The following is a 19,731-nucleotide window of genomic DNA, read 5'->3' as shown; positions in this document are numbered from 1 at the left end:
ACTGAGACACACACACACATTGATAGAGACACACACTGAGACACACACATTGAGAGAGAGACACACACACACACATTGAGAGAGACACACACTGAGACACACACACACACTGAGAGAGAAACACACTGAGACACACACACACATTGATAGAGACACACACTGAGACACACACATTGAGAGAGAGACACACACACACACATTGAGAGAGACACACACTGAGACACACACACACAGAGAAACACACCGAGACACACACTCACACACACACATTGGGAGAGACACACACACACATTGAGATAGACACACACTGAGACACACACACACATTGAGAGACACACACACACATTGAGAGAGACACACACTGAGACACACACACACACACACATATACACACACATTGAGATAGAAACACACCGAGACACAGACACACATTGAGAGACATACACACATACACACACACACACACACACACACACACACACACACTCATTGACAGTGTTCTTCTCTATTCATTGTCTTCCCTGAATTATAGAAGGCGTTCCTGTTTTTCCGAGTATTCGGGTTCCTCTATAAATGTCACCAAAGTTTCCGAGCCTCTCTCTGAGTGACTGTTCGCCCAGTCAGTTCTGTTATGTGCTGAGAATATTATATCATTGGGTCAATCGGGGTCAGGGGTCACTCTTAGAGAGATCTATGACAGACAACTGAATAAATGTTCATTGAGACATGACTTCAAATCTGTCTGTATATTGGTTTATCTGCCTTTCTGTCTTGTCTGTCATTCTGTTTATCTATCAGTCTATCTCTCTCCCCTCCCTTCTGCTCTCTCACACTCTCTCCTCTCTCTCCCCACGCAGGCTCGGTGTCTGTCTGGCTGTTGCTCTGGCTGGCAGTCTGCTCCCCTAGCCCTGCCTATTCCTGCCCCAGGCTGTGTGTCTGTTACCCCTCCCCGATGATGGTCAGCTGCCAGTCTCAGAACTTCTCGGCGGTGCCGGCCGGCATTCCCTATGACAGCCAGAGAGTATTCCTCCAAAACAACCGCATCACAGAGCTGCAGGCAGAGTCCTTCGGCTTCCAGACACAGGTACCGTCTTGCCCTGTTCACACTTCACATTCATGGGTAACCCCCTTTTCTCCCCCAATTTATAAATTGTTTTTAAGACTATGTCTGCCTCACCACTGCTGCTGCTGCTGCGATCTCCCCCGCAGTGACTCCTTCTCGGCTGGGAGAGGCTGGAGATAGACAAACACACTCAAGCTTTTGTCCTCCGAAACAACAACGTGCAAGCCCACACAATAATCTAAATGTAATTCAATTACATACTTATTTTGTTCATATATGTAGTCTTTTACAGAGTTTTTTAAACATACATATATAATTACAGGAAGGTAGGATGTTGGAGACAAATAGAAAATGTATGGGGGGGTCCATCTTTTAAGAGACACTATTTGACTGTCCCTTGAGTGCAGGTCTCTTAATACATGTTTGACTGTAACTTGAAATTGAGCTTGAAAATGATCTTCATCTCTCTCCCCCACCTCTCTCTCTCTCCCTCTCATCAGGTCCTGTGGCTCTACTCCAACAACATCAGCTCCATCAAACCCGATTCCTTCAGCGACATGCGAGATCTGGAGGAGCTGGACCTGGGGGATAACCCCTCCCTGCGCACCCTCCATCCTGACTCCTTCCGGGGGCTGGACAAGCTGCAGAGCCTGCACATATACCGCTGCCAGCTGGGGACCCTGCCCGGAAACATCTTCAAAAAACTCTACAGCCTGCAGTTCCTTTACCTGCAGGACAACCTGCTGCAACACATCCAGGTGAGAGAGAGAGAGAGAGAGAGAGAGACCTCCTATCTAATACAGTGCACCTCCAACCCTGCTCCTGGAGCCCCCCCCATCCGATCTAATACAGTGTGTCTCCAACCCTGCTCCTTGAGCCCCCCACCATCCCCCCCCATCCTATCTAATACAGTGTGTCTCAACCCTGCTCCTGGAGAGCCCCCTCTATCCTATCTAATACAGTGTGTCTCAACCCTGCTCCTGGAGAGCCCCCTTTATCCTATCTAATACAGTATGTCTCAACCCTGCTCCCGGAGAGCCCCCTCTATCCTATCTAATAGAGTGTGTCTCAATCCTGCTCTTGGGGAGCCCCCTCTATCCTATCTAATACAGTGTGTCTCAACCCTGCTCCTGGAGAGCTCCCTCTATCCTATCTAATACAGTGTGTCTCAATCCTGCTTCTGGAGAGCTCCCTCTATCCTATCTAATACAGTGTGTCTCAATCCTGCTCCTGGGGGGTGGGGGGGACGACAGGAGGCAGATACATACAGGAGAGCTATAACACAAATAATTTTAATTTCATAATTTAACATACAACTTTTTGGTAGTACTGAATTTTCATATGCCAAATATCAATCTCTGTCCCTCCCCTTCCCCCTCCCTCTCTCTCTCCCTCTCAGGACAATCTCTTCTCAGACCTGGTGAATCTCACTCACCTCTTCCTCCACGGCAACCGAATCCGAGTCCTGTCCGAAAATGTCTTCAGAGGGCTGGTCAACCTGGACAGGCTCCTCCTCCACGAGAACCGAGTGCGACAGGTCAACCGCAAAGCCTTCAGGGACCTGGGTCACCTCACCACCCTCTTCCTCTTCAACAACGCCCTAACAGACCTCCCTGCTTCGGCCCTCTCCGATCTCTCGTCTCTGCAGTTCCTCAGACTCAACGGAAACCCCTGGAGCTGCTCCTGCCAGGCCCGCCCCATCTGGGAATGGTTCCGTCAGGTCCGGATCTCCAGCTCCAAGCTCCTCTGCGCCGGTCCCGAGGAGAGGAAAGGTCTAGATTTGAGGTTCTTGAGAGAAATCGATTTCGCTCCCTGCCCCATGATGCCTTACTATCCGAGAGCCCGCGTCACTTACACCTTCAGCACCAGAACGAGATGGTGGTTCCCCAAATCGGGCAAGGCAAGCGGGGGGAATTCGGACAAATCTAAAGGCTTGGATGGAAAGAAAGGGCAACAGCAAGACAACAGTTACATCAGTCCAGATAAAAGTCAAACCAAAAGTTACGAAGCTGAGTCCACATTGACGAAAGTTAAAGAGCAAGACTACTGGGAGAAATATGAAAACGAAGACTCCACTATTCGTTGTTACAAGTTGGATTGTTTGAAAGAAGCAAACGGGAAATCCAGAGGCGTTTGTCCAGACGCGTCCCTCTTTCTCCTCTCTCTCTCCCTCACTCTCACCCTCTCCCTCTCTCTCACCCTTCACTTTCTTTTTCCTGAAACCATGTGAAGAGCATTTGTGAATTTCCCCTTAAAGTCTATATTGAAAAGATATTACAATTCAATTACTGCTCTGCAGTGTTGAGTTTCCTATAGACCAGCTCTGCTCTGAAACTGCTGTGCGATAATGAGTCTTATTGAAACTGCTGTGCGATAGGGAGTCTTATTGAAACTGCTGTGTGATAGGGAGTCTTATTGAAACTGCTGTGCAATAGGGAGTCTTATTAAAACTACTGTGTAATAGGGAGTCTCATTGAAAGTGTTGTGTGATAGGGAGTCTTATTGAAACTGCTGTGCAATAGGGAGTCTTACTGAAATTGCTGTGCAATAGGGAGTCTCATTGAAACTGCTGTGCGATAATGAGTGTTATTGAAACTGCTGTGTGACAGGGAGTCTTATTGAAACTGCTGTGTGACAGGGAGTCTTATTGAAACTGCTGTGCAATAGGGAGTCTTATTGAAACTGCTGTGCAATAGGGAGTCTCATTGAAATTGCTGTGTGACAGGGAGTCTTTTTGAAACTGCTGTGCAATAGGGAGTCTCATTGAAATTGCTGTGAAATAGGATGAGTCTTATTGAAACTGCTGTGTGATAGGGAGTCTCATTGAAACTGCTGTGCGATAGGGAGTCTCATTGAAAGTGTTTGAGAGAGACTCAGGGAAAGCACTGTTTTAAAAGGAACTAATCTAAAAAGTTATATAAAAAAATGAAATGTTGTCTTTCCTATATACTCGCTCTGTACAGCGCTGCAGTGTTGATCTCTCTTTCCTTTTAACCTGCTCTGTACAGCTCTGCAGTGTTGAGTTTCCTATAGACCTGCTCTGTGCAGCTCTGCAGTGTTGAGTTTCCTATAGACCTGCTCTGTGCAGCTCTGCAGTGTTGAGTTTCCTATAGACCTGCTCTGTGCAGCTCTGCAGTGTTGAGTTTCCTACAGACCTGCTCTGTGCAGCTCTGCAGTGTTGAGTTTCCTATAGACCTGCTCTGTACAGCTCTGCAGTGTTGAGTTTCCTATAGACCTGCTCTGTGCAGCTCTGCAGTGTTGAGTTTCCTATAGACCTGCTCTGTACAGCTCTGCAGTGTTGAGTTTCCTATAGACCTGCTTTGTGCAGCTCTGTTCATAATGAATTACAAATTACACTTCTTTTAAAGTGTTTTGCCATTTTTTCCCAGTTATGTCTCTCTCTCTCTCTCTTTGACTTTCTTAATTGCTACGAAATTCCCTATATATATATATATATATATATATATATATATATATATATACACAAAATGTGTTTCAGGTGTTACAATTTGAAACTGTTTTCTTTTTAGTTTGCAATTGTGTGTATTTTATTTAATTTCAGTGGAAAATGACTTTTTTTTTTTTTTTAAGGGACTGGTCCATTTAGGTGCAGTCAAAGAGAGGGGTGAGGGAGTTTGGACTAGTAATAATACTATAATAATAATAATAATAATAATAATAATAATAATAATAATAATATGCACAATAGCCTTAGACCAATCACCCCCTATACTAACTATAATGGACTGTTCCGTGTTACTTTGTACTTTTTTCTTTTTTTTAAAGGTGTTGGATTGACTGAATTTGTGTAATTTTAGGAATTTGTTTATAAAGTTGTGTATTGATTTTTTTTAATTTATGTATTTTTATTTGTTTATTTTGTTCATTTATTTTCATAAGTGTTAGATCTCAGGAATTTAAGATTTACAACATTTTATGGATTTTAAAAACAGCACTGTACTGTACTGGGGATCTGAGAGCCAGCTAATTCAATACAGTCCAGTCTAATCTAACAGCACTGTACTGTACTGGGGATCTGAGAGCCAGCTAATTCAATACAGTCCAGTCTAATCTAACAGCACTGTACTGTACTGGTGATCTGAGAGCCAGCTAATTCAATACAGTCCAATCTAATCTAACAGCACGGTACTGTACTGGGGATCTGAGAGCCAGCTAATTCAATACAGTCCAGTCTAATCTAACAGCACGGTACTGTACTGGTGATCTGAGAGCCAGCTAATTCAATACATTCCAGTCTAATCTAACAGCACTCTACTGTACTTGGGATCTGAGAGCCAGCTAATTCAATACAGTCCAGTCTAATCTAACAGCACGGTACTGTAATGGGGATCTGAGATCCAGCTAATTCAATACAGTCCAGTCTAATCTAACAGCACTGTACTGTACTGGGGATCTGAGAGCCAGCTAATTCAATACATTCCAGTCTAATCTAACAGCACTCTACTGTACTTGGGATCTGAGAGCCAGCTAATTCAATACAGTCCAGTCTAATCTAACAGCACGGTACTGTACTGGTGATCTGAGAGCCAGCTAATTCAATACAGTCCAGTCTAATCTAACAGCACGGTACTGTAATGGGGATCTGAGATCCAGCTAATTCAATACAGTCCAGTCTAATCTAACAGCACGGTACTGTACTGGTGATCTGAGAGCCAGCTAATTCAATACAGTCCAGTCTAATCTAACAGCACTGTACTGTACTGGGGATCTGAGAGCCAGCTAATTCAATACAGTCCAGTCTAATCTAACAGCACGGTACTGTACTGGAGATCTGAGAGCCAGCTAATTCAATACAGTCCAGTCTAATCTAACAGCACGGTACTGTACTGGTGATCTGAGAGCCAGCTAATTCAATACAGTCCAGTCTAATCTAACAGCACTGTACTGTACTGGGGATCTGAGAGCCAGCTAATTCAATACAGTCCAGTCTAATCTAACAGCACGGTACTGTACTGGAGATCTGAGAGCCAGCTAATTTAATACAGTCCAGTCTAATCTAACCGCACTGTACTGTACTGTACTGGACATTTTGGTAGGGAATGTGTTCACATGCGACAATTGACAAGCTCTTACCAAGATGGCAGCCCAACAACAAACAGAAAAAAAAACGAAAAAATATTTTAACTTTTGTCATTATTTTAACAAAAAAGAAAACATTCTGTGTTGTATTGTGTTGTATTTTTATGTATTTTTGTAAAAAAAAAAAAAAAAAAAAAAAAAAAAAAACATGTTGAATAAATGCTTTATTTAAAAAAGAAAAACCTAAAAAACACCTTTTGTGTTTCCTCTTTCCAAGCAAAATCCAATGGGACTTTATTTGATTTCATGCCAAACACACATACATCAAATATATTTCTGTCAATAAAAACATAATTCTTAAAGGTTATTAAATTAGTTTTATCTTTTCTTAATGGATGTCTTTTAAATTTGTAAAATTATAACCCAATAAAATAGAACAAATCGACAGAAATTAATGCATTTGTCGCTCGTTACCCTTTTTCATTTTTTTATTATTATAAAGTCCAGCCACTGTAAAATATCAGAAATTATCGCGATCACTAAAACCCAGCCCATCACTGATGCATCATGGGAACAAAGAACAGTCGTTTGAATTTGAATACGAATATATTCAATATTTGACCAAAAAAGAGGGGATATGGCAGGAAGACAAGTAAGAGAATAATCTTTTTTTATTGTATTTTCTTAATTAAACAGGAAATAGGAAACTTTTTTTTTTCTCAGCGTCTTTTCTGTGTTTTCATCGTGTTGTGTTGTCAGGATACCGTACACACTTAACTCGCTCAGTCAAAAATAGATTTTTTGAAGCTTAACTATTTATTTTTTTTGTTGTAATATTTAAAAAAAAAATCTCCCAATTTGGAATATCCCATTGTTTTGTTTATGGCTCTGCTGCAACTTCCCGTATCGACTCGGGAGAATTAAGACTCATCATGCGCATCCTCTGAAACAAACGCAGAGCAGGAGGGAGAGCCGCACCAGTCCCCTGCAAGTCAGGGAGAGCCGCACTAGTCTCCTGTAACAAGGGTAGACTAGAAGCTGCTCCCACCTCTGCCGCCAGGAGACTACACGCCTCCGCCACCTCCACCGGCAGGTGCAGAGCAGCAGGAGCTGCCTCTGCCTCCGCCACCTCCACCTACACCTCCACCTCCACCACCCCCACCCCCACCCCCACCCCCACCGTCTTTGTGACAAGCCTATATAATAATGATGTGATATCTTGCAACAATTGTAAATCCACCTACATAAGGGCATATTTATTTTACTGGTATCATGTCGTTAGCTGTGAATAGAATTTCAAATTATCTCCTGTTTCATTATTTGAAATATACAATTTCACAGTTAAGTCGGAGGTATATAAAATTAAGCAGTCCAACCCAGGCATTACGGGTCACCATGGCTGTAAAGCGGCGGTGACGTAGGGTTATCAGTGAGAGACTTCCACGTGTGCTCCCGAGACATTATCATTTACTTGTGATATGAGGGTTTCCATGTGGAAATGGGCATGGTGTTCCTGTGTTTCCGTCATTGTTCATCATTTACTCGTGTTTTTGTGATTGACGCTGTCCTTCTCTGTGGCTGTTTTTTTTGGCTGCAAACCTGATTTTTCTGAGTTTTAGGCCAAACGTGTACGCACATCATCACTTCACGAGTCAATAACATGTAAACTCCCCCAATGAGGCTTCAGACATTCACAGGAGCTCATTGAGGCTTCAGATCAATGACATGATTCACTGATTCACTGCTTCAGGTGATTGAAATGACCACTGCTTCATGTGAAGCAAACAAATGATGCAATCCGTCTCTGACCATATGAAGTAGAGTGTTCAATTGGTCCGCATGAAGCAACACATCATGTGATCTGACTGAACCAGAATCAATACAGTGCTTCACTGAAATATAGAATAGCCTCCTCCTGGAAGGAAGACATTTTTCTTTTTTTTCTTCAATTCTTTATTTTAAAAAATATCAGCAAATATATTTCTTTGAGTTTTGCATTTTGGAAAATGTAATTACTTTTTGTTTTTAATTTAAACTAAAACAAGGAGTTCTCCGCAAGCACACTTGTTTGCATTGGTGGGGATTCGATCCCGCGCTTTACAAGAGTCTGTAATTACGTGACTTACTTGTTGCCCTGGTTAAATTGTGAAATATCAAATATCTTACATAAGTTACAACACTAATTTCCCAGCCGAGTACATTACCCGAAGCCTTGCAGATATGCCTCCTTTTCTAAGCAACATTATCGTGTTTTTAATTGTGCAACAATTTTAAATTTCAAGTATGATAATTCATGACTTTTTTGTTGGGTAATCACATGTGCGGTTGATATGTAACCAGATAACAGAGAAATTATAAAATGTAACTTCATTTTGTAAGTCAAAAATGACACAGTAAAAGCCTGACGGACCCTATAAAAAGCATGCTGTACGGGGTCTATTGTGCACATGAGGCTACATAATTTCAGATACCTTCTACCAGGAAATAATGTGTGTAATAATGATGCAGCTCTGCCACCACTAGTAATTACACTATATTCATCATTTAAATGCCCTTCTATCACTTGTACTAATTAAACATTTTCCTCCACTTTTCTACTGATAAATTCACAAAACAGACATCCTGCAGGTTTTTGACAGAGCTATATTGTATCTCATTGTTGTGCAATTTCCAGTGTGGATACCAGTAGGCCTTTTGTAGCAGTGAGGGGTGCGTGCGAGCCAACAAGATGACTAGAGATAGGATATTACCACAGACCCCAAACAGGAAACACAAACACAAAGTGCTTTCATAGCATGAAATAAACAAATACAGAACAACACATTTAAGACATTTTCTCTTTCACAGTTACTTTTTAGCCTTCTGGCTGTCAAACATGTTATACAAAAAATAACAAAATGCAAGGCAGTTATTGTAGACTAGGACAGACAGACAGGATAAGTGCATAAGGGTCATATAGCCTTGTTACCAAGGAACAAAAGTTGCAGTGAATTATTTAATTTCTCTTGAATACTATTGTTTCCAAAGCAAATTACAATGAGTTGCTTTATTCTGGTACCTATTTATATTTTTATATCATAGAGCCCAGAGCTGATTGGAGGAACCGTTATTCATTTACTACCGATGCTGAACAGGAATCGTCCTTGTGCAGCCCAAGGTATGTAATTCTGTTGTCTTTATGGGTATTAAAAGTACGCCGAAACATGAGACAGGCTAGGGTTACAGTATACAAATTTACGACAGGGAGCATAAGCTGGTTTCCCTTTAGGAATACACTGTTTCATTACTACTTTCTGAAGTAGTTTACACTGTTTAAGAGTCTCCTTCAGATATTTTGAACTCAAACTGGCAGCATGCATCGCAACAGAGAATTATTTTCAGTACCCTCCTTGACTTACTTTATCATCAGTTAGGCCATATGAACCCTGTGTAATTTAGTGTTACTGTAATGTATTGTTAAAAGCATAAATTACATCAATAGTACAACCATTACTATCGTTTAAGACAACGTAGTTTCTTTTTATACTGGTAGGTAGGTGTTATTACAACTCAATATAGCTTTACAAATCCTATTTGTCACACTGCTCTGCAGCACAGATAGGGAAACAGCCTAGACTGTGTGATACAGTAGAATTCTAAGATGATGCTAAATGATGGCTGTTTTTAAAAACAGTTATATTTCTGATAATGAATTAATGGTAAGTGTTATGCAGATAAATAAATCACAACAACAAGGTCATGGTCACTGAACTGATTTATATGATTGTTCTGCAACATACAAAACTCACAAAAAAGATACACAATATCATCAACATATTCATCAGCATAAATTCAGCTTGACATCTCATTTAAAGTCAATCTGCTTAAAAAAACTCATTTAAAATTAGTTTGTATCTCAGTTTGAATAAAAGAAACCCACATTCCCTGTAAATTAGCAAAATATATCCAATAAGCATACTCCACAGGACCACAGCATGAAATACTATTTAAACACCTACTCAAATAGCTAATGCAAACTGTTTTGCACTACAATATTCAGAATTAAAAAATATATATTTGTAATGTGATTATCCATTTGTTCACTTAAACTAATAATTTGGTAATTATATCTTTACATTTTGATTATCAGCTATATACCTACACTTTTAAAGCTGTGTTCATTCAACAAGCGACTCAGAAACAAGACCTTTCTTCAAAATGCCAGATCTACCTTTAACACACAGATAGATCTGGCATTTTAAACTCTTTCATCTACAGCCTCTTTATTTTAAAAATAGTTTTAAAATGCCTGTAAAACAGTGATCACTTTTATCTAAATAAAGCTCTATGTCAATATAACTCAGTAGTTCTCTATAATGATGAAAGTTCCTTTGAGGTTTTCTTGCCATAAGCTGAGACTGTTGGCATTCATCGCTTTAAGCTTATTTCTCAGCTGCAGTTTTCTGTCAATTTGAGTGGTACCTGTAGCTGCATCTGTCTTCATAATAAGATCATCTGAGCAGAGTTGTAGTGGTGAGCTTATTGTTTTTTGGGTAACCTCATGAACCAATCCCCTGATTCTGTCAATCAATATTTTTCTCTGGATGAAACTGTTCCACTGAAAGTGTCCATCCTGGAGCATTGTTGCTTCTAATTCTCGAAGATGTGTTGCCTTCTGAGAGAGCTGGGAGTCCTGTGCTTCAGGATGCAATGCTTGTGTGAAGACGTGATACATGCAGCTTTTCCCTTCACTCCTGACTTCAATAATTGTATTATTTATACAAACATTGTAATGACCTTCAGGGTACTTTTTGCTGGCTGGTCGGTAAACTAGATGTACTCTATTGTGTACACTGCTTGAACTTGGTTCCAAAACATGCTTTGTCTGCAGTTTCCCTTTCTTGTTCTCGTCAGAAACTATTACCTTTCTGCCTGTTGTTTCTGATAACGTTTTTAAATCCAGTACAAAACCTGCTGTATTTGACTGTTTAATGTTTTCAATGTATTTGTCCAAATAAAACTGGTCAGCTGGGTGCATCTTCTTTTTAGATGCAGTGGCGAATGCCATGTCTGCTACATAGAGTGGTGCAGAGCTGCCCTTTAACTTTTCTACAGTTCTGTTGGTGTTCAACTTGTTGCTTACGAAGTTGCTTGCATATTGATTTATTTGAGACTGAGCTGCTTTCACAAGGTGCCCTGAAAACTTCTGATGGAAAGTGTGAACTAAGAGAGTTCCAAGCTCTTCAGAAATAGAATCAGCAAGGGATTCCCTAAACGGTTTTAAATGAAGTTTATCTTCTTCAGAAAGATCACATGCATTCAATGATTGTATTCTCTTTTCATGCATGAATGAATTTATGTTAGCACTTAGTTTAGAGACAAAGTTATTGAGAAGGTTGGTTACATCGTTGATCGCAAGCCCAGCAAGTGTACTTAAGTAGGTAATTTTGATGATATTTAGAATGGTCTTTTTCCTGCCTTGAACCTCTGCTTTGGCTTTATCAATCAAGCCAGTTATGGCACCAAATAATTGATTCTGCTGCTCAAGACTCCTGTAGTCTTCATGAATGAAATCACCAAATAAACCCTTTACAGAGTCACAGAGGGGATTCCCAGGGTTTGAACACTCCTTTAGTTCTTTGGGGTTTGTCAGCTGAGACAGAACTAAACCATCAACTGCAGAGCTCAGCGGCTCCTTCTGTATCTTTTCCCTCATGTGTTCTTTTGTCTTTATTTGAACATGTGATTTGATTTCTTCAATAATGACATCCATAATCATCTCTTCCCCTTGTCCTATTCTGAACATAACTGTTTGCTGCACCACCTCTTTACCTGCCTTTTTTAAAGCCTGTTTTGCATGTTCCTTCATTGCTACAGTAAATCCACTTCTAGCCTCACTAGGTAGCATTTTGGGCAAGCTCTTCACATTTTTCACAAAGGCGTTTGTTGCTGCTTTAACACCTTTGAAACCTTTGCTTAGAAGTGTACCAATTCCACTGCTAATCAGTGATAAACCAATAGAGATTGCTTTGGAAATAGCCCAAGACTCCCAACTGAATTCTCCTGTGACCATAGCTGTTACTCCATCAATGCAGTCAGATATCCCCTCAGTGATCATTGCCATGCCAATAGTGGAAAGAGAGCCAGCTGTTAGAACGGCTAGAAGTACTCCTGCTACTATTTGTACGACTCCCAGTAAAAATGCCAGGAGGCCTTCCCAGCAGAAACGGGGTTTCTCCTTTACAGAAAACACATTGAGGAGACCTAGTTTGTACAATTCATACAATTCTTCCTGTACATCTGGATCATCTTGAAGACCAAGAGAAAAAAACACCAGACTCATCTGTCATAGCATCACCATCTTTGGCCTTGATGTCCTTCAGCTTTTTAATTGATGTCAGTATGTTTTTCTCAAAGAAATCAAGCACTTGAACTTTGATGTGTATGTTCTTCTGAAACTCTGTTTTGTTTTCAGTCTTGATGTGGGATGCTGAGAGTTGCAATAAACTCGATGTTACTTGATATTGCTCCTTTAAGTGTCTTCTGAGAAGTCACAGACCTCTCAAGATCTTCCAAAGATATGTCCAGGTAGTTTTCTTTGCTTTGCTTTAATGTACAGTAAGCATGATTGTAGAAAGCAATGGCAGCCCAAGAATAGTCTAAATTCATGGCTTTTTCAAGAAGCTTGGCACATTCTTCTATTTTATCAGCATTTAGCAAGTTGTTACCAAATTTAATGTAGTGATAGATACTTGATAAAGGGGACTCACTGCTTAGTGATTTATGTTTAGCCATTTCTATATCAATTTCTAGGCTTTCCTCAAGTTCTTTTTCCTTAAGCTGAACTATATCTTTGGATTTAATCTGTAGCCATGTTCCCCAGTATTCATTCATGATGGCAACCACAACTTTTTCTTCACTTTCATCAGTAATGCTCTCATATATTCCTGAAAGAATACTGCAGTACTTCAAGAAGAGCTTTTCTCTCAGGTTGACTTCAGGCATATCATCTTCCATGATGTGTTCAACCTTCTGTTTGGCTCTATAGTCTCGGGCATCCTTCATTTTGGCAATGTTTGCATCCATTGTAAGAATACAAGGGGTGTAGCTTGAACAAACAATCACCTGAGCTGAGCCAGGCTGCCCTTTGCGAGCTGTTGCATTTTGGGAAAGAAAAGAGAGAACCACAAACAGACCCCCACTTTTTACAACCTCTTCAGACACCTTGGTGTCAGTGCCTCGACCAGCTAAATTTGTGGCTACAATCACATCTCCTGGCTTCAAAACCCGGTCGCTAATATTCCCATTCCGAGAGTCATTCCGAATGTACTGTGTGACTTGGCCAAGTGCTTGATCTTTAATCAGGTCATATAGATCATTAGCCTTATTGATATCTTCACATATCACTAGAGCTGCTTGGCCTTTCCCGTAGGAAGAGGCTTTCACTTTTTTTCTGGACCACTGAACAGTTTTTTGCCATTCTTCTTTTGTGCTTCTGATTAGGCCTTTCACTTCAAACAGCTTCTTTCGATTGAATGTTGGAACCCTACAAACAGATAGTGTAGGATACAGCTTGTGTATGAACCCCAGGTCCGATTCTGTTCCCAGTGTGCCTGTTGTTCCATAAATCTGTCCGTTATACATGCTGAAATATCTGACATTGGAGATGTAGTTGGTGATGGTAGACAAGGTGCTCACTTTGGTGAGGTGCTTCATCTTAAGAAACTGCTGCAGCCCATCACCCCATTTCTTGTTCATTTCAACAATGCCTGTACTTTTGAAGTCTACAGGCAATACCTGCTTCCCTTGAACCAAGTATTCTCTGCCTTCTTTAAGCTTGACGGCAAGAAAGGCATTTTTCACCCACGTCTGTAGTTTTGTTTCAACCAGATCTTTGAGGAAGCCTGGTACACGTAATGCATCAGATTTGTTTTCATCAAATGGAATATACTGGATATGTTTTTTGACGTTCTCTGCCACAGTTTCACTGTAGTCTTCATCAGCATCATAAAGAGCACAACATAAACCATCTTCAACAATTAAAACAGGTAAATTGGGAATATCTTGATTAGTATCAGGAGGCATTCTTTGGAGGGCACCTTTGTCATCCAGTGTGTATGGCAGCCATTTATATGGAAAATATTCTTCTGCTTCTCTTACAATGTTTAGCATTTTTTCTGGATCAACAGAATTTAAGATATTTTTTAAAACCTCCTGCTTGCCTGATAAGACATATTCAGTAGCTCCAAGTGGAACCAGGCCCTTCTGTTCAGCAATTTCTAGAATCTGCAGGGGATCCTCAATATCAGTTCCTTCACAAAGAGCCTTGTAGAAGGGTAAAGGGGGGCCCCTCAAGAAGGTTTCAGTTTTAGACGCAACCTAAGCATACTGGCTAACAGAACACAAGATCATGGCAAGAATGGGACCAAGATGCTGCATGCCAGGCATATCACTAGATAAGTAAGTGAACTGAAGTCCTTGATCCAGCAGGAGGGAGTCAACCTCATCCACTATAATGCACTGAAATCGTGGTTGAGGAAATATCCATTTCATCTCAAAATTCTGATGGAGGTAGTCAGCAAAAAATGTCTCCACTGTCCTGTACACAATATCAGAACCATAACACCGGTTTCGATCTTCATCTTCAGTTTTGTCAGAGTTTGTGTCCACTGTAATATTAAAGAGATTTTGATAGAGACCAGAGCTGGGTTAGGACAAGTCCTATTAGTTTTTCTGTGATGTCACTGCCATGTTCTCCCTTCCAGTAACGCATAACTCTTTCAATCAGTAATTCAGAACAAATACGTTCAGTATTCGTTAACAAACTCCTGTCAAAGTCATTTAAGTCCTTTTAAAAGAGTTTGCAAAAAGTTTAGCAAGAATGTGTCTTTGTTTAAAATACCTTTTTTAGCCCATGTTTTAGCAAGGCGTAACATACTCATATGAGCGCTGCTTGAGCTTGTAATGTTTTCACAATCATGTTGAAATAGATGGAACAGAGCTTGAGTTAAACAAAGGCATTCCTTTACACTCTGTGTTGAGTCTGACATGGTGTGGATATGATCATGCAGCTCTGCTGCCAGTTCTAACACTAGAGCAGTGTCCTCATCTATCTCCCAGGATCCTACTATCCCCTCTATAAGAAGCACCTGCAGCTGCTCCAGGACGTGTTGGCTTGGAGCTTCCTCTGTCCAATCAGTGAACAGTTCTCTCAAGATCTGGACAATTTCCTCTTTCTGTTTAGGGGACAGTTTCTGGAGTTCAAGACTAGACAAGTCTGAATTCAATTTACTAGAAAAAATATCCAGCAGGTCTTTTTCTTCTTTGTAAGTGTCCTCCTTTGTACTGTTTTCTGGATCAAACTCAAAGTCAATTTGGTGAGATTTTCCTTCTGCTTCAGTTTGGTGAAGGGCGTCATTGTCAACTTTCCGTTTCCTATGAAATGTTTTTATTTCTCTTGACAAACACGGTACCCTTTCATTTATTTGCTTTTCTGCTTCATCCTTCTGTCTCCTCTCTTGCTCCTCTTTCTCTCTCATCTCTTGATCCTCTGTTGCTCCTCTCTCTTGCTCCTCTGTTGCTCCTCTTTCTCTCTCCTCTCTTAGGCTATATATTATATCGGCAAGTTTTAAAACACTTACCTTACATAAAATACGGTTTCTGGAAGTGTAAAGTCAATTTTCTAAATACACATGATAATGGCACCGGGTCCCAAGCACATTATAATAAACTTAAACACTGGCATGCATTACTGTATTCGTTTCGTAAAATAGCAACTGCCAATAAAGAAAATGAAAAGGAAACTGTGAAATAATAACATAACAGCGACAGCTGGAGTGGTCCGGACCACTGTGACGTCACAGCGCTGAGTGGTCCGGACCACGGGCCACAGAATGCTACAACCCCTTCTCTCGATCTCCGACGTGGAACCAGCAAGTGTCACCCTGGTGGGCTTCAGGCGTACCCTGACACAACAGAGAGCCGACTCAGGGTGGGTAAATATAAGTTAGAGATACAGTTTGTAATATATCAAAGCCTCAAAAAAAAAAAAGAAAACACACGAGAATAATGAACGTTACTTCCCTTCTCTCTCTCTTCACCGGCCACAGGACTCCTGGCATCGTCTGCTCAAACCTGGACAGCCCCTGCAATGTAACCCAGCCAAACACAAGCATGCAAAAGCAAAAAATAAAAATATGTATACAGTTACAAAAAAAACATCTTTCTAAAATCTCAATGAGTTTCGCAGTGTCTGGTAGCTTTTTTTAAAAAAAAAAACAGCCCAATGAGACAGGATAGAAAAAAGCAGTCACAAAAAGTTGGTGCGGTACATAAACAAAAAAAAGAGAAAATCCAAAAAATACAGAAAAATTGTAGCACAGTCCCGAAAAAACAACCCCCCCAAAGAAAACACAAAAACAAACAAAAAAAAAACAAATCCGTTAATTACCCTACAGCCAGAATCCTCCTTTCTGGGGAGCCTAGACTCTCGACTCTCTCCTCTCTCCTCTCTTCTCTCTCTCCTCTCTCCTCTCTCCTCTCTCCTCTCTCCTCTCTCCTCTCTCCTCTCTTCTCTCTCCTCTCTCCTCTCTCCTCTCTCCTCTCTCCTCTCTCTCCTCTCTCCTCTCTCCTCTCTTCTCTCTTCTCTCTTCTCTCTCCTCTCTCCTCTCTCCTCTCTCCTCTCTCCTCTCTCCTCTCTTCTCTCTCTCCTCTCTTCTCTCTCCTCTCTCCTCTCTCCTCTCTCCTCTCTCCTCTCTCCTCTCTCTCCTCTCTTCTCTCTCCTCTCTCCTCTCTCCTCTCTCTTCTCTCTCCTCTCTCCTCTCTCCTCTCTCCTCTCTCCTCTCTTCCTTCCATCCGTTTAACGACTCCAGCAACAGCTTTTCCTTCAGCAAACACTACCAGACTGCTTCCCTACACCGCTCCCCTCCTCCTGCTCCTCCTTCCTCTTTTACATCCCCCTGGATACTCTCATTCGCTGGACTGGGTGTGGGGCGGGACTTCCTACTAATGTAGGGAAAGTGCTCATGCAGATGGTAAAATAGTGTGCGCACAAAAATAAACTGTGATTTAAACATGCAGATTCCAAAGTGCAGCAACAAAAGGAAAAACAAATCAGAAAACACCATAATAAATCATTTCAGTGCACAAAATAATAAGCAGTGTGGAGTAGTGGTTAGGGCTCTGGACTCTTGACCGGATGGTCGTGGGTTCAATCCCCAGTGGGGGACACTGCTGTTGTACCCTTGAGCAAGGTACTTTACCTAGATTGCTCCAGTAAAAACCCAACTGTATAAATGGGTAATTGTATGTAAAATAATGTGATATCTGTATAATGTGAAATAATGTATAATGTGATATCTTGTAACAATTGTAAGTCGCCCTGGATAAGGGCGTCTGCTAAGAAATAAATAATAATAAAATGTATTTAATACATTAAAAAATAATATATTCTTCATACTTTATATTTAAAACATTTAATAAAAAAATATATTAGTGTCTATACTAAAAATAAAACAATATTTTGAATATATTTGAGAAATCAAATGCATACAAAATACATTTTATAGTATATCTAAATATATTTAAGCAACATGTAATGTTTAAGAAAGTAGATTATAAAACATTTCAGTTTTTTTTATATAATCCCATATAATCAAAATTATATGGGGTACATTTTTATTATGATAATTTGATTGCATACCTTTACTGACAGTCACTTTCACTGCAGTGTATTTGTCTTCAAACCAATCTATATAAACTCCACAGTAATATATCCCAGCATGTTGTAGTGTCAGCTCTGTGATGGTCACAGTGAAGACTCTTACTGACCGGTTATCATACAGAGAGAATCTCCCCTCAGTAACGAGGGTCTCAGACTCGCCACTTCTGATTACATCACTGCATGATGGCCAGGAACCATGACACAGGTACTTTATATTCTCTTTATATTCAGGTTGATATGGGCATTCAACCTTTACATTTTCACCTTCAATCCCATTTACTAGAAATCCTTCAGTTGACTTCACAGAACCTAAAATGTGTTGTCTCTTAAGGGCAGCAGTGTGGAGTAGTGGTTAGGGTTCCGGACTCTTGACTGGAGGGATGTGGGTTCAATCCCAGGTGGAGGACACTGCTGCTGTACCCTTGAGCATGGTATTTTACCTAGATTCAGAATTACAAACTGGATAAATTGGTAATTGTATGTAAACATAATGTGATATAATTGTGACAATTGTAAGTAGCCCTGCATAAGGATGTCTGCTAAAAAATAAGTAATAATAATGTAAATGCAATCTACTGAACTATTTGTATTTGACTTGGTATTTGTATATTCTGAAATATAAGAATTTGCATTTGAATTTCAAATCATGGGAAAGCTTCAAAAATATTTCAATTTTAAACACTTTTCAGTATTGCTGGTAAAGTTGATTAACCTAAAAGATGCAAACTAAAGGACACTTTTGAGAACTTCATGTTTATTAAACATAACAAACAAAACAAGTAAAAATAATAATTGTGCAATGCACACATATATAAATATATACATATAGACATGCTCAAATTTGTTGGTACCCTTACAGCTCATTGAAATAATGCTTCATTCCTCCTACTTTACCTTTACTTTACCTAGAATGCTGCAGTAAAAACCAACTGTATAAATGGGTAATTGTATGTAAAATAATGTGGTGTATTAAGAGACAACAAATTAGATGCTAATACAAATATTGAAATTCAACAGAATTAGAAAGATTTAAAAAAAAAAAACAATAACAAACTATAGAAAGGCACTCAGGTCTTTTAAAGTGAGATTTCCCATCCTCCCTACACAGCCTTTACCCAGAAAACACAGCAAGCCTTTGTGTTTCAGTTTGCTCCTTATAGAGGCTGCAGCTGGGTCCCTCATTACTAAATTGAACCAGCAGTATTAACCAATTCCTCTACCCATAACTAGGAAACAAGAAAATAAAACAAATCAAACTCAATACTGGCCACTAGTGACCATTACCTGTCACAATGGGGGGGAATACATTTAAAATAAAGAGTTTACTTCCACCCTTTGTTTCTGAGAGCTCAGTTTGAACAGAAACCAGCAGACACAGGGGCTGGAGTTGAGAAGCACTGCTGTGTATCAGTGGCTCTCAATCCTGGACCTGGGGTCGCCCTGTGTCTGCTGGTGTCTATTCCAGCTGAGCCTGAATTACTTAACTGGATCAACAGGAGGCTCTAATGCAGGGGTGCACAACTCCGGCCCTCGAGATCCATTCCAGGTTTTCATTCCAGTTGAGTACCTATTAAGTAAGGGATAGCACATGACAGGATGTGGGTTGTATTGCATTAACATGTGGTTGGGTTGGAGGCACGAAGCAAAGCCGTGTGTTAATGCAACACAACCCACATGCCCTGGAGTGTGTTATCCCGCTTATAAAACGGACATGATAAAACGTGGAAAAAACAAGTTTTTTTTGTTTTGTTTTTTTTCAAAAAAAAAATATATATTGTAGATTCTTCCGCTTTGGAGAAAAAACAGTCCATCAGACACAGTTAAACTGGAGGTTTTCAACATTTCCAACAATAAATACAATAATAGAATACTATGTTTTCCCAGCCAGGATCAAAATAATTAATTGAAGCCCTGTGCAGCTACTTAC

At 40.3% G+C, this 19,731-nt stretch overlaps 1 protein-coding gene across 1 annotated transcript; it reads left to right on the top strand.

Annotated features, from left to right (window-relative positions):
* Positions 1–859: 859 nt before the first annotated feature.
* On the top strand, positions 860–4,125 carry LOC131705316 (reticulon-4 receptor-like 2; the record flags this gene model as incomplete). The annotated part of the gene is made up of 3 exons (XM_059007746.1): positions 860–1,084; positions 1,564–1,821; positions 2,463–4,125. Coding segments are annotated over 3 exons (1,314 nt in total), but the record flags the coding sequence as incomplete, so codon positions are not given.
* Positions 4,126–19,731: the final 15,606 nt, after the last annotated feature.

Source organism: Acipenser ruthenus, chromosome 35 (assembly GCF_902713425.1).
Source record: "Acipenser ruthenus chromosome 35, fAciRut3.2 maternal haplotype, whole genome shotgun sequence".
Taxonomy (NCBI): domain Eukaryota; kingdom Metazoa; phylum Chordata; class Actinopteri; order Acipenseriformes; family Acipenseridae; genus Acipenser; species Acipenser ruthenus.
This window is presented reverse-complemented; position numbering and strand designations above follow the sequence as displayed.